The sequence below is a fragment of the Macaca mulatta genome, chromosome 1 (genome assembly GCF_049350105.2).
Source record: "Macaca mulatta isolate MMU2019108-1 chromosome 1, T2T-MMU8v2.0, whole genome shotgun sequence".
Classification (NCBI taxonomy): Eukaryota; Metazoa; Chordata; class Mammalia; order Primates; family Cercopithecidae; genus Macaca; species Macaca mulatta.
The window spans coordinates 239439088-239453473 of record NC_133406.1 but is presented as its reverse complement, the minus strand read 5'-3'; the positions used below and the strand labels follow the sequence as shown (position 1 = coordinate 239453473).

At 66.5% G+C, this 14386-nt stretch overlaps 3 protein-coding genes across 5 annotated transcripts in view; 1 reads left to right on the top strand and 2 right to left on the bottom strand.

Moving 5' to 3' along the window:
• Window positions 1-143: 143 nt before the first annotated feature.
• Window positions 144-2071, top strand: B3GALT6 (beta-1,3-galactosyltransferase 6). The gene has a single exon (XM_001092028.5). It carries the CDS (start codon window positions 186-188, stop codon window positions 1173-1175), a length of 990 nt encoding a protein of 329 aa, XP_001092028.4. The 5' UTR covers window positions 144-185; the 3' UTR covers window positions 1176-2071.
• An 8366-nt stretch (window positions 2072-10437) lies between these two features.
• C1QTNF12 (C1q and TNF related 12) overlaps window positions 10438-14386 on the bottom strand; it is a 5112-nt gene continuing 1163 nt past the window's right edge. Inside the window, exons 2-8 of one of the 3 annotated variants that reach the window (XM_028841618.2) lie at window positions 12449-12565; window positions 12251-12362; window positions 12014-12165; window positions 11504-11612; window positions 11118-11222; window positions 10891-10969; window positions 10438-10753 (exon numbers count right to left, since the gene is read on the bottom strand). In XM_028841618.2, coding sequence (XP_028697451.2) covers window positions 10453-10753; window positions 10891-10969; window positions 11118-11222; window positions 11504-11612; window positions 12014-12165; window positions 12251-12362; window positions 12449-12565 — 975 coding nt within the window. In that variant the 3' untranslated portion in view covers window positions 10438-10452. Of the gene's footprint in view, window positions 10754-10890; window positions 10970-11117; window positions 11223-11503; window positions 11613-12013; window positions 12363-12448; window positions 12566-14386 lie in introns of all 3 variants that reach the window. The other 2 variants (XM_015139805.3, XM_028841619.2) reach the window with 2 other exon arrangements.
• Window positions 12449-14386, bottom strand: part of UBE2J2 (ubiquitin conjugating enzyme E2 J2) — a 27338-nt gene continuing 25400 nt past the window's right edge. The window contains exon 9 of the transcript XR_013410243.1: window positions 12449-12615. The gene's annotated coding sequence lies outside the window, so the exon portion shown is untranslated. The remainder of the gene's footprint in view (window positions 12616-14386) is intronic.

Below are 14386 nucleotides of genomic sequence, written 5' to 3'. Positions count from 1 at the left end.
AAGGGTGCCCGAGGCCACGTGACAGCCGCTCCTGGTGCTGCCGACCTCCGAGCGCCCCCGAGCTCGGCGTCCGCGGAAGGCCCAGGCGCGCTCCCGGGAGCACCGTGCGCACGCGCACCGCCCCGAGCCGGCGGCGCTTGCGCACTCGCTCGTCCGGCCTGGGCCGCCGGCCCGGCGCGGGCGCCATGAAGCTACTGCGGCGCGCGTGGCGGCGGCGGGCGGCGCTAGGCCTGGGCGCGCTGGCGCTGTGCGGGGCGGCGCTGCTGTACCTGGCGCGCTGCGCGGGCGAGCCCGGGGGCCCCAGGACGGCGTCGGGCCGCAGCCCCCCGCCCCCCGCGCCCGCGCGCGCCGCCGCCTTTCTGGCCGTGCTGGTGGCCAGCGCGCCCCGCGCCGCCGAGCGCCGCAGCGTGATCCGCAGCACGTGGCTGGCGCGGCGCGGGGCCCCGGGCGACGTGTGGGCGCGCTTCGCCGTGGGCACGGCCGGCCTGGGCACCGAGGAGCGGCGCGCCCTGGAGCGGGAGCAGGCGCGGCACGGGGACCTGCTGCTGCTGCCCGCGCTGCGCGACGCCTACGAAAACCTCACGGCCAAGGTGCTGGCCATGCTGGCCTGGCTGGACGAGCACGTGGCCTTCGAGTTCGTGCTCAAGGCGGACGACGACTCCTTCGCGCGGCTGGACGCGCTGCTGGCGGAGCTGCGCGCCCGCGACCCCGCGCGCCGCCGCCGCCTCTACTGGGGCTTCTTCTCGGGCCGCGGCCGCGTCAAGCCCGGGGGACGCTGGCGCGAGGCCGCCTGGCAGCTCTGCGACTACTACCTGCCCTACGCGCTGGGCGGCGGCTACGTGCTCTCGGCAGACCTGGTGCGCTACCTGCGCCTCAGCCGCGACTACCTGCGCGCCTGGCACAGCGAGGACGTGTCTCTGGGCGCCTGGCTGGCGCCGGTGGACGTGCAGCGCGAGCACGACCCGCGCTTCGACACCGAGTACCGGTCCCGTGGCTGCAGCAACCAGTACCTGGTGACGCACAAGCAGAGCCTGGAGGACATGCTGGAGAAGCACGCGACGCTGGCGCGCGAGGGCCGCCTGTGCAAGCGCGAGGTGCAGCTGCGCCTGTCCTACGTGTACGACTGGTCCGCGCCGCCCTCGCAGTGCTGCCAGAGAAGGGAGGGCATCCCCTGAGCCGCCGCGGCCCGGCCCTCCGGGGCACCCGCTTCACCCAGCGGCGCCTTGGGGCAGATGTCGAGAGCGCGCCATGCCCGGGCCCCAGGGCCCCCGTCCCGCGGCCACGCCCGTGGTCGCTGCCTCCCCGGCCTGCGTTTGGGAGACCCCTGGGGGTTGCCGGGACAGCGCGCCGTGTCCAGGTGGAGGTGCCGGTTCCTGGACCTTAGCGAGCCTAAGCGGGGCCCGGCCGCACGCTGACCCCCGTGCTGTCCGCAGCCGGCTCACGGGGCTGGGCCCCGATCTTCCGTGTCTCTTATCAGTGGCGTTTTTCATGTACGTGTCTCAGATCTAACGTGATTTCACATCAGTCCGATTTCATGGGATTTTGGTCTCTGTCCAGTGACTTCGTGGTAAATATAACTCAGTGTTTGCTTGTAACTTATTTATAAATATTGTAAGTTTGTGTCGATGTGAGTGTAAGTTGGCAATGTGAAGGTCTCGGGTTTTTTACATGGTTTCAGGAAACACTTCTATGTCAGAACTTGGTGCCTGTACCGTCGGCCCCGCTGCTGCGTGTGTTTAAAGGCAGGAGAACTTTAAAACTGGCCGTTTATCTTTTCAGTGTACACGTCATTGGACTCATTGTTTCTTTCTGAAGAGATTTTCCTTTTAAGGCTTCCCGTGGGTGCGTGGCGCTGCTTTATTTCAGACTCCACCCCAGGTTCCAGGAACCGAACCCCGGAGAGCTGATGCGGTTCCAATTCCGCCTTAAGAAAACAGGACCAGCGGGCACCCGGCTTGCCTCTCGCCTACCTTAACACCTCCTTGGAATCCCCTCATTTAACGAGAAGAGTGAACACTGCGGTCCTTGCCAAAATAAAATAAAGCTGCCCCAGGACAAGGGGTGACCATGAGCCCCCTGAAGTCCAACATGGGTTTTCTGTCTGGGGACCTGGGTGGTCCCCGCTGTGATCTTTGTTGTCCCACTTTGGAGCCGGGGCCGGTCTGGGGTCCAGTCTGGAGCATCAGGGTCAGGCTCGGCTGAGGGTTGGATTAGGCTCTGGGTCAGCCTTGTTGTGGGTTTAGGAGCAGGTTTGGGTTATTTCTGTTTGAAGGCAGCAGTGGTCTCAGGATGAAACAGCTGGGGTGGAGGGGAGTGATGATCTGTGGTCAGTGGGTCAGCGACCTGCACAGTGATTCTCCCACCTCCAACAGGAAAGGGTGGGACTGGAGGCGTCCCTAGGTCAGGCAGATGAGTTCGAGCTCCGATGGGCCACCTTGAATACAAGACTGACCTCCCTTTGTGCACAGTTTGTTCTTGGACACGGACTCGTGAGGATCCAGGGCTGGGGACCCCGGTGTGAGCAGGATGGGGCCCTGCCCTCCCATGGGGTGGCAGACTCGAGCCCAGGGGCTGCCCATCACAGCGGTGTCCCAGGTCCCTGCCATTCGATTTTACCTGGGATGCCTTCTCTGAAGTTCGGAATTACTTGAGGAACCCTGTGTGTGCTTGGAGAGGCCAGAGGGCTTGCTGAGGATCCCATGGACAGTGGAGAGCGGGATTCGAACCAAGGGCTGGACACCCACACCTCTGGCCTGCACTGCCGAGTTCTTCGTGGCTCCAAAGAGTTGACCCCTGTGGAAAACAGTGCAAATGTCCAAGACTCCCAAGGAAGTCTAAAAATCCAGTTTGCAACCACTTCTGCCCTACAAAAAAATGGAAATTTGGTGTTTTTCAGCCTAAGACATTAAATTTCATGTCAGAACAAAGCCTGCCCTGGGCGGACCCTCCCCAGCCGTGCTGTGGTGAACGGGTTCAGAGGACATGTGGGCTGAAGGCTGGGCCTCGGGAGGGCTGGGGGCTTCCCAGAGCCGGGGCAGCTACAGCTCTTTCTGGTCTCACCTCGAACTTGCCCTGTAGATCCTCCCTGCTCCCTGGTGTCTCCCTGCCCCGCGACTCCGCTCGACCGTGGACGTGCCGTGGCATCCCCTCCCCCAGGCGTCCCTTCCTGGTCTTAGCTTGTACAGCTCCCCACACACCCGGGTACTCAGTTCCCGGAGACCAGGGCCAAACCAGGAGGCCCTCGGGTGATGGGGAGTCACCGAGTTCATTTCCATGTGGGAACCTGGGATACAAAACAACCGACTCTTCTCAGCCACACGGATGTTTCTCCTCTGGCGGCCCCGAGAGCCCACCATGGAGGGGACGGTGTCAGGGCTGGGCAGGCACGGCGCAGACGCACGCACACAGCCCCCAGGAGGCACATGGCCGGCAGGGAATGCAGGTCAAGCCAAGAGGGTGGGCTTTGGTCCCTTCAGGATCCGCCAAGAGGAGAGCACCCCCCTCTGCCCTCCTGGGGACCCTGGTCCTGCCCCTCTGCCCCCCACGACTGGTACGCAGGCACCTGACGTTGGCTCCAGCTCTCTGGGCCAGCCCTGGGTAACCACAGGGCCTGTGGCCTGGGTGGTCGCCCCCAAAATGCAAAGTGCTACCTGCGTCTGGAGGCGCCCCCACCCGAGGCTTCCAGGTTTCCACCTGCCCACCTGTGCCTGGCTGGGATCGTGGCGGTCAAGGCTCCTGTTAAGGGACTGAATTGTGCCCCCTAAAAGATACACAAACTGACCTTGTCTGGAAGTCAGGTCACTGCAGGTGGAATCGCATTAAGACGAGGTCCTGAGGTGGCCTTACTCCGACGGAACTGGTGTCCTTATCAGAATAGGCCCGGAAAAAGCCGCTGTGTGGCCACAGAGACTGATATCCAGGCGACGCCTCTGCAGGCCGAGGATTGAGGACCCCCCAGCACCCCACCAGGTGAGAAAGGGCTCTACCCAGAGTCAGGAGCATGGCCTCCAGGGCTGCGAGGGAAGACACCCCGTCCAGCAGCCCCAGGGTGCCAGCCCGGTTGCCTGTGCCTGGCACTCTTCGGTGCAGACGCGGGCAGGGGCTCCTGCAACCTTGCGGTGTCACAGACGCCCAGCACTGACTGGGCCCAGATCTTCTCCTGGGGCTCAGCACACACCCTGTTCCCGGAAGGCGTTCATCAGTCCAGCCTGCAGCAGGGCTGCCCCTGCGGCCTGGGTCACCCCAGACTCTTCTGCCCTCTCCCTGGCCGCCTGTCCCAGCTCCGAGTCCTCAAGTCTGAGAGGGGCACGGCCCTCCTGTGGCCCCACCTGCCCAGGCTCCCCAGCTGTGGCACCGTGAGACCGGCTGACAGTGCGGGAATGGAAGCCCCAGCTGCCCAGATGGCTTGCGGAATCCTGGGGAGCTAGTGGCCAGAGACAGCCACGCGCCCAGCCCTCCGCACACAGAGCGGGGCCCGGAGAAGAGAGGAGGCCCCTTGTTCACGTCAGACCCTGCTTCCTGGGCCCACCGACAGCCAGTGAAAGAGGAGTTTCCAGCTCCACGGGGGCTGCTCCCTGGCGTCAGGGGCCTGGGAAGGGCTTGGCTCTTTTTCCTGGTTTCCTACTTTGGAGTGCGCTGGGGTCTCCCTCTCCCACTGTGGGCTGAGGGGAAAGACCTCTGTGTCCATCCCACAGGCCCGGCCAATCTCAGGGTCCATCCCACAGGACCGGCCAATCTCAGGGTCCATCCCACGGGCCCGGCCAATCTCAGGGTCCATCCCACGGGCCCGGCCAATCTCAGGGTCCATCCCACGGGCCTGGCCAATCTCAGGGTCCATCCCACGGGCCTGGCCAATCTCAGGGTCCATCCCACGGGCCTGGCCAATCTCAGGGTCCATCCCACGGGCCTGGCCAATCTCAGGGTCCATCCCACGGGCCTGGCCAATCTCAGGGTCCATCCCACGGGCCTGACCGATCTCAGGGTCCTCAAGAGGCTTTTGAGGGGCACAGCCCAAACCCCTGGGCCTCCCCTTGAGGTCTCCTCCCAGCCCCCACCCAGAGGACCTTCCCACAGCCTTGGGAGCTGAAGCCCAGGCCACCCCATCAAGGTGGCCTCTGTGGGTGTCCACACTCCTTTCCCTCAGGGCCAGGGTGGGTCCCCGCCCCCAGCACTCACAGCCCCTCCCTCTCTGGCCTCCCTGCTCTCCGCACCCTTCCTACCAGAGACTGGTGCCACCAACCCTGCCCCGATGGCCACATGTACCGCACCGGCTAGGTCAGAACCACGCAAGGAGAAGAACCAAGATCTGGCCCCACCCCGTCCCAGGCTGCGCGCTCCTCCTCGGAAGGCCTCTCTGAGACCCATCCCTGCCTCCCTCCCCAAGGGTCTGAGCCTCCCTCACCGGGGTTCCCAGCGGAGGTGGACAGTGGATGAGTGGTCCGAGGAGGGGCGACTGCAGCCGAGGGGCTGAGGGGAGGTGGAGGCGGGAGGGGCAGGAAGGGGGATCTGGAAGGCCCCAGGTGCTCCCCACCCATCCAGCCTCGGCCTCTGCTCTGGTCGCGTTGCCCAGCGAGGCCTCTCCTTGGACTGGGGCTCAGGCAGTCTGCCCTGGTCGGGGCCATGGATGCCGCAAAGACCCCTCAACTCAGCTAGCCAGGGTGCAAGACTGCACCCACAGCTGAGAAGCCAGGGGTTACGAGTGTGGCCCTGCCGGGACCTCCTCAGCTGCATCCCCCAGAGTAAACACCACAGATCTTCCAGGGCCAGCCGGGCAGGCAGGACAGGAGCCCAGGAAGGCCGCAGTCCAGCTCCCCTCCCCGCTGACCGGGGCCTGACCCAGCCCGGTGACCCGAGCAGAAGGAAACCCAAGCCCTGGCCCCTCCCTCCGGTGGCGTCTGAAGGTCTCAGCGGCCGCAGCCTCCCCAGGGGCCCTGCACCCACGGCCGCCCACCTCAGACCGGAGAGAGAGTGAGGGATGAGCAGAGCCAGGCCCAAGTCCCCACCGGGGTGACAGGGTCACGGTGCCTCACCCTCGACCGCCTCTGCAGACCAGCCCCACCCAGACTTTCCGACCCAGGACAGTTGAACTCAGCCTAAAAAGCACCCGTCCAGAGGGCCTGAGTCCGGCCGTGGTGCCTCCTGCTGCGGAGAGGTGTCCTGCACACCCGTGTGGCAGGGAGAGGCCTGGGCATGTGGGCTGGGGGCCTGAGGGGTCTGGAGACGCTTCCCTGTGGAGACAGGGTTTGCCCAGCCCTCACCTGTCACGCTTCTCGTCACCCCCTCGTGAGGGCCGTGGGCGTGCGGTGGGCAGGAGGCCCTGCTGGGCTGGGTCACACGCATGACACACGGCTGTCATCACACCGAGGCACCCGTGAGTCACTGCCCCAGAGCAGGGGCTGCCCCCGGCCTCCCAAACAAAGACCCTTTGTCCCCAGGCCTCTGGTGCCAGGCCCACCTGTGCAGCAGTCAGATGCGCAGGCAGACAGACACGCCGGTGGCTCAGCAGGCACAGGCAGGGCCAGGGCGTGTTCCCACACCCAGACACGCAGCCATTCCAGGGTCAGGCTGAGGGAGACCCCTGGGGGACAGGCCCTGAGGTCACCACAGCTCAGAGTGGCCTGAACTAGGAGTCCAAGGGCAGACTGGCCAAGCCCAGCCCGTGAGCGACGGCCCCAGGACACAGCGCCGAGCTCTGCCCCCAGCAGCCTCCAAGCACAGCAGATCCCAGGGCAGCATTGTGCAGGCAGGAAAGAGCTCCCCCTCAGGACAGTGTGCTGAGCAGCCCCCAGCTGGGTGTGGGAGCCCCCTCCCTGGACCCTTTCACGCAGTTTGGGGAGCCCCAAATGCCGCAGCAGCCATCACAGCTCCGTGGGTCCCTGTGTTGTCCCTGGTGGGACCAAGACTATGTGGTCTCCTGGACCCCAGGGACCCCGGCCACGCCTGCTGCAGGCACTGAGTGGCCGGCCAAGGGCTCGGGCCCTGGGGCTCTGGACGGCCGCCCTGCGTTTGCTCCCACGGGGCCGTGCTGCTGGCTCTGCAGAGTCCCAGTCCCAGGGCAGAGACCCACACGGACGTGCAGACATGTGGGCACGCACACACCAGCCACAGGGACACACAGCTGTCAACCCGGGGCCAACACAGGGCACCTGGCACATAGATTTTTAAAAAGGAGGCCAGGCAGGTCTGTTTGGATCCCACACGCCCCCCAGATGCCCCCAACATGCCCCCAGGCCACGCTTGTTCCAAGGCCTAGATGACAGTGGTCACAACGTGTGGTGTGGTCTGTGGCCTGGGACAGGCCCCAGGAACGCCCTGAGCTTACTCCAGAGAGGCTGGAAGGCAGCCCAGGGGGCCCTGGGAGCAGACACCCTCCCAGGGGCAGGGCAGCAGGGGCAGCAGCAGCAGCAGAGGCGCAGAGAGGGAGGTGAAGTCAGATGCCAAAGCTGGGCCTCCAGTGCCTGCCTGCCCTGGCTGCAGCCCCAGAGTCCACACCCAGGTGCCGCCAGGGGCCAGGCTAGGGCAGCCACATCTCCCACATACCCCAAGAGTGGGGCCCTCGAGGCACCAGGGACAGATGGGCAGTGGTGTCCACACCTGACAGGCAGGGCCGGGGCTAGGCCCAGCCTCCTCCTCACAGCCAGAAGCCCCCAGCCCTGCCTCCCCGGCTCTTGCTGCCCCTCGGGGTGGCCGCCACACCTGGCCCCAAGAGGATTTTCTGGCTGCCCTGAGCTCCCGTCCGCATTTCTGTCCGTTCAAGACCAGGCCAGCACCAGAGCTGGGAATACTGGCTCCGACCCAGCCCAGGCAGCCCTGGGCAGGGTGGGCCTGGCAGGTCCAGCTGGGGCTCTAGGGAAGGGCCGGTCCTGTGAGTACAGGAGCTGGAGGGTTGGTGGGGGGAGTGTCCCCACAACGGGCACGGCCCCTCCCAGGATGGCAGGGAGCCCACAGCAGCAGCTTCCGACGCCCCCAGAGCCGGCCAAGCATCAGGTCGGACTGCAGTTCTGGAAAGTCAGCCCCGGTGGAGGTCATGGAGGAGCCGGCAGCTCCCCGCCGCTCAGGGCATGGGGTCAGGGGTCAGGCTGAGGCCTTCCAGCACTGAGCTGGCTGCCTTGGCTCTGCTCCTGCCAGGGTCCGGGAAGCCGCCAGACGCTTGGGACACTCAGTACCCCCGCTCCCAAACTAGGGGGCACAGGCCTGAAGAGGTCCATTTCCCTGGGCTCCCCGGGTCCCCCAGCCAGCCCAGGCCCTGAGCAACTGCAGCTCTGGCAGGCCTGCGCCTGCCCCGGGGACCCCACGCTCAGGCTGGGTGAGTGACAGGCATCTCCCACCCCATCAAGAGTCCAGGGTCCCCTCTATGGCAAACACTGCAGTGTGGGTCCAGCCCAGGAGGCGAGGCTGAGAGAGAATGAAGGGGTGCAGCTGGGCTGGGCCGGAGGACGGAGCCTGGGCTGGGTGGGCTGGGGGCCTGGACCCTCCTGTGAGGCCGCCCACCCCACCCCAACCTGTCCATTCTTCTGCTCCTGGGTGCCCAGTCACAGGGGCTGGAGACAGCACATTCCAGGGGAATTGCGGCTAAGTGGCGGATCACCTCCAACTGGGGCAGAAACCAGGTGGCAGAGAAGGCAGAGGCCAGAAAGGTGGTGCCAGCGCCAGGACGTCCCCCTCCATTCACCCTAGCCCCGGCCCCCCTTCATCCTCGCCCACATCCCAGCCCCCAGCCTCCCCCACCAGCCCCCAGCCCCTCCCTCATTCACCCGGGCCCCGGCCCCCACCCCGCCCCCTCCTCCACGTCTCTGTCTCCTCTCGGCCCTGGGTCCCATTTCTGGCGTCTCCGTCTGTCATCGCAGCCCCCACCTCCGGGGCTGGGGACTGGCTGCTGCTGAAGAACCTAAAGGGCCCCCATTCCCGGATACTGAGGCCCCAGGCGGTGCTCAGAAGGGCCTGGCTGGGTGCTGCCTGATCCTGGGTGCCCATTCTTGCCCAGGGTTGGCCCGCCAGGTGGGGGAGGAGCCACTGAAAACTGGAAGCAAACGGGGGAGTCCGTGGCCCAGGGCTCACGCCAACCGGGAAGGTGCAGGCCACACTCCTGCCCCTGCCTCCTCGGGGTCCCCACACGGCTGTCCCGCTGACCCAGCTCCAGGAGGGCCTGGCACAGCCTCCGTTCCCCATGTGGATGGGCATCCGCCCGACTCTCTGGAAGGGAGCACTGCCAAGTGCTGTGGCCAAGCAGGGCAGGGGCTGAAGGGAGACCCCCATTCTGGATCCACGCCCTGGGGCAGGCCGTGCTCACAGGCGGGGAGCAGAGAGCAGAGAGGAGCCCCAAGCCGGGGCTCTTGCATCTGGCCTGGTATCCCGCAGCCCCACATCAGGGCCTCAGGACTTGGAAGGTGGTGTGGGAGCTGTTGGGGGCCGCAGGATGGTGCCCCACACCGGCCCTTGCCCGGCTGGACATCCCCAGGTGGTGACCACAGCCTTGGCAAGTGAAGCAGAGACCCTTCCAGACAGCCCCAGCCCCTGACGCCACCCTGGGGGGCCCAGGGAGAGAGGTGGGGGTGGGTCAGCAGCCAAGTCCACCTCGTGCTGATTGGCGCCTGCCCACACACCTCGTCGCCAGGCTGGGCTGTCCTGCCTCACTGCCCAGCAGGCCTTGGGGAGGGCCCCTTCTCTGCCAGCCCCAGGCAGGTTCAGGTCCCAGGGGAGGGGTAACAGCCGTGGGCTCCGGCCTCTTCCAACTTCCCAGACCCCACCAGCCACCAAGGGCCCTGGATGCCAACCAGAGACGGCATCTCCGCAGCGCTGCAGAGGCCCAGACGTCCTGAGGCCGATTTGCACTCTTCGGTCTGGGTTTGCCAGAGCCAAAATGGGGTGGGGGCGGGGCCCAAATCCACAGGACCTGCCAGGGGGCAGCAGCATGGGGATAGCATATGGGACCCATCCCACCCTCCAAGAGGCAATTCTGGCCCCTGAAGCCCCCCAGGGGCCCTGGTCGTTAGGGTGCGGCTGTCCCTAGGGCAGGCGAGGAGAAGCCTACTGGTCCCAGCCCTGCTCTACCTGGGTGCCCCAGGCACGGCACCGTCTGGGTGCACCTGAGCCCGCAGGGGTGCCTTTCAGCTTCACACGCCGGCGGCGGCCAGGGCACACAAGCACGCAGTCCTGTGTGTGGCCTGCACGTCCTCTTGCACAGAACCCCCCACAGGACGCAGGCCTCCCGAGGGCCCAGAACTGTGCTGCTCCCCAACCTCTGGTGCTTCCAGTGCCCCACGACCTGCTGCCCTCCCCAAAGGCTGGACAGGCTGTGGGCAGAGCTGAGTGGTGCTGGCATGGACAGTGGTCCCTGTCCTCAGGCTTGATGTTGCCCCTGCAGGGGCTGCCAGGGCAGAGCCCAGCCTCTGGCCATCACCATAACCCCAGGCCAGACAAGTTGGGCCCGAGGGAGGCTCCACAGCCCGTACTTCAGACTACCAGGCTCTCATGTGAACAGCACCCTTCTGCCCGCACCCATCCTCTGCCAACCTTGGCAGCCTGGCCTCCACCCCCAGTGAAACATCCAGGCAACACCGAGGGCGGCGTGCTCTTTATTGTGGTGACCGCAGGCATCAGTGGGAGGGTCCCCGGGATCCGGCGGCAGCTCCTCGCCCAGCCCCCCTCGGCGCCCTCACGTGCCCAGGAGCAGCCCGGAGAAGCTGGAGCCCGCCTGGATGGTGAGGACGGCCCCGGAGCCATTGTCCACAAACACAGAAGCGTACTGTCCAGCCTGTAAGAAGCATGGGGACGTCACAACCGCGGCCACAGCCCAGCCACCCGGCAGCCGCGCTAGCAGGTGCTGAGGCCCCAGAGGTCTGCACCCTGAGTGCAACCCAGCCCTCCTGCTCACACCAGGCCCGGCCTCACCTGCAGCTGCAGCAGCCCCTGCACCTGTGCCGTGAAGACCCTGCTGTTGCTCTCCAGGCCTGAGACGGCCTCCAGGGACCTGAACACAGCCCCACAGGGCAAGGGGGAGGCGTTGCAGGTCCAGGGGGCCAAGACCTCCCCGGGGCCCAGAGACTTGTGTGGCCCGTGAGCCCCGCCCAAGGGTGGTCCGGGGACTGCCGCCTGAAGCGGGGGTTGAGGTCACTCACATGTGGCGCTGGCACAACGACTCGATGCAGATGAGAACACGCACCACGTCCCGGGCCCGCAGCCGGGCCTTGCCCTGCAGCTCACTGTGGTCTGCGGAGACAGCCCTGGGGAGGGTGGTGCATGGGGGGCGGGGTGGGGGCCAGTGGGGAGGGGCTTCAGGGCACACCGCCCAGGACAGGCCCAGGAGTGGGTGCTGGGGCTGGGGGAGGGGAGGCCTGAGGCCGGGTGTGCAGCAGGGACCCCATGCCCAGTCCAAGGCCCCCATGGGGCAGGGGGCAGATCTCTAATGGGACCCGTGCCCGGGGCTGGCGATGCCAGGCGCCCCCAGAAAGCTCAGCCCCAGCCCCGTCACAGCACACGGCACAGCCAGCCCCATCCGGCTCACCCACGTGCAGACTGGCAGAGAACTGGAAGATGCCGGACGCGGGGGCTGTGAACCGACCTGAGGCCAGGCTCAGACCGGAGCCTCGCAGGAAGGCGCCTTGGGCAGCAGGCTGTGAGGGGCAGTGGGTGAGCGGCCAGCGAAGGGCCTGGCCCCCACCCCACAGACCCCGCCTGGGGAAGGTGCCTGCAACCAACAGCCCCTCACTTGGAGCAGGACTCCCCAGGACCCTCACTCTCACCACGGGCACCGACAGGACTGACCCTCGAGTCCACACCCAGGAGGGTCTCCCTGCCTCCCGGCCACCGGGGACCCATCCTCGGTCTGGGCATAAGGTGTGGTCTGGGACCCCAGGGCCTCCCAACCCTCACCCGAGGCAGCCCCTCGCCCTCCGAGCCCCTCCCAACTCCCAACTCACGTGGGTGCCCCGTGAGTGTCAGACAGTGTGTGTGGTCCCGTCTTGCCTGTGGGGCCCCACCCAGTGCCCCCCTCTGGGCTCCTGGCCCCACTCACAGCCTGGAAACCATGCAGCTCCACCAGTGTCCGCTTGTCCACCCGGCGGGGGCCCTGCAGCCGGCAATGAAAGGCCTCTCCCACCAGCCACAGGCCCACCCCCTGGGGCAGCAGTGGGTCCAGGAGCCCTGAGAACCGGTGCTCCGTGGCCTCTGTGGGGAGGAGGGCACAGGCCGCCAACAGGGTCAGCGTGGGGCCCAGGCACGTCGGGACTCTGGGCAGTGCAGGGCGGCTGACCTTTCAGCAGCTCCTGAAACTCGCGAAGCAGAGTCTCCGGGGTAACTTCTGCACCTGGAGGTCCTGGGGGGCCGGGGGGCCCAGGAGGTCCTGGGGGACCCAAGAGGTCCCGCTGGGGGAAGACAGAAGGAGGAGGTAAGTGTCCCAGTGGGACCCTGTCCCAGGCTCAGACCCTGCGGCAGCCCGGGCGGGGCTCACCTGCTTCTTGTCCCTGCTTCCGCACCGCTTCCTCAAGGCGCTGTCGTCGGGCCGCCGGACAAAGTTCAGCCATGTCATGTGGGCGTCGGAGAGCTCAGGTCCTGAGGCCTGGGATGGCTGAAGAGGCGGGACGGGGCTAGCACACTGACGCTGCGCCCTGCAGAGAGCTGGGAACCCAGGGCAGCGGGGGCCACTCAGGGCAGACCCAGGGAAGGCATCACCAGCCACAAGAAAGACCCATGGCTGCCCTTGGGGGACTCAGAACCTGGACGTTCCAATGCCAAGGGCACCAGCAGTGCACACACGCAGGGCTTCTGTGGACGCAGCCACAGCCTGATGCCCTGAGCCCGACAGGGGCCTGGTCCTGGCTGAGGCAGGGACACGGACGGGACGATGTGGGGAGGACAGGAGGGGGTTTTCCACCGGCCTGAGAGTCCCAGAGACGCCAAGAGTGGCTGCTGACAGGGGAGCAGCGGGCACGGACCTTCCCGCCAAGGACCCTCTGCCTTCCAGTTCACCCCAGTCCTCAGGTTCAGGTCCAGGCAGCTGGGGCCAGCCCACCCAGTTCAAGCAAGGGTCAGACAGGGCCTGCCACCCTCTCCAGCCCTCCAATCACCCTCTCTTAAGCCACCCCAGCCCCCATAGTCAGAGGAGATGTGCTAAAGAGGTTTGGGCTGGGGACAGCCTGGCCTGCAGGTGGAAGCGATAGGAAGTGCGCAGCCTGGCCAGGAGAGAGCCCCTTCCCAGAGCAGGGTGAGCCGAGGGACCCTGGCCCGGGACACAGTCCCGTCCTGAGCTTGGCCTAGCCCGACACAGCGAGGCTGGGTTCTGAGGAGAGCCTCAGCCTCCGCCTCCTGACCAGACATGGCAGGTGGGTCCTCCCAGTGGACCAGACAGGCCTCTGCCATGGGGGGTGGAGGACAGGCAGGGTGGGCGTGAACCCATCCCAGACCTGGGCCCACCCAGGGAAAAAACAATCCAAGAGCATTCAAATTCACCTTTACTCCTCCCCTGACTCCTTATCCCGTTCCTCCCCACTGCTCCCCCCACTGCTCCCCCCTCCTCCCCCCACTGCTCCCCCCTCCTACCCCCACTCTTCCCCCAACTCCTTATCTCCCTCCTCCCCCAACTCCTTATCCTGTTCCTCCCCACTGCTCCCCCCTCCTCCCCCCACTGCTCCCCCCTCCTCCCCCCACTCTCCCCCCTCCTACTCCCACTCTTCCCCCGACTCCTTATCTCCCTCCTCCCCCGACTCCTTATCCCGTTCCTCCCCACTGCTCCTCCCTCCTCCTCCTCCTCCCCCTACTCTCCCCCCTCCTCCCCCCACTCTCCCCCTGCCTCCCCCCACTCTCCCCCGCGACTCCTTATCTCCCTCCTTCCCCCACTCCTCTCCCCTGCTCCCCCTACTCTTCTCCCCACTCCTCCCCAGCCAACTCCACCCCTACTCCTCCGGCATCCACTATCTGCTTGCTCTCCTGGCATCACCCCCACAGTGTGATGGAGGGACCTGGCGCCCTGGAGGGGCCTGTGCATCAACCCGTCTGGGGACAGAGGGCCGGAGGCAGCAGAGAGCAGACTGCAGGAGAACCGCCCAACCCTGGAAGCCTGGAGGGCCAGCCTGAGCACACACCTTACAGCCCTCCAGCCGGCACCCTTCGAGGGAGGCTGCCACCCTGCAGGTTCTCTGGAGCAGTGGCCCTGGGCAGTGGGGTGCCCCCTCCCTTCCCCGGTGACTGGCCGGGACTGCTAAAGACCCCCCCACTGCTCCAGCCCTGCCAGCACTGCCAGGCTGGCCCTGGAGCCGGGGACGAGCCCACTCTTCCTGAGCTGGTAGAGCCGGGCCTCAACCCTCCTCAGCCTGCCCATCTGGGAAACGGGGCCTCGGGCTCCAGGGGGACCGCGTGGGCTGAGAGGCAGCCGGGCTGGCTGCGGCAGAGC

Coding starts and splice junctions, on each gene's coding strand:
- B3GALT6 (XM_001092028.5), top strand. CDS start 186: ATGAAGCTACTGCGGCGCGCGTGGCGGCGGCGGGCGGCGCTAGGCCTG.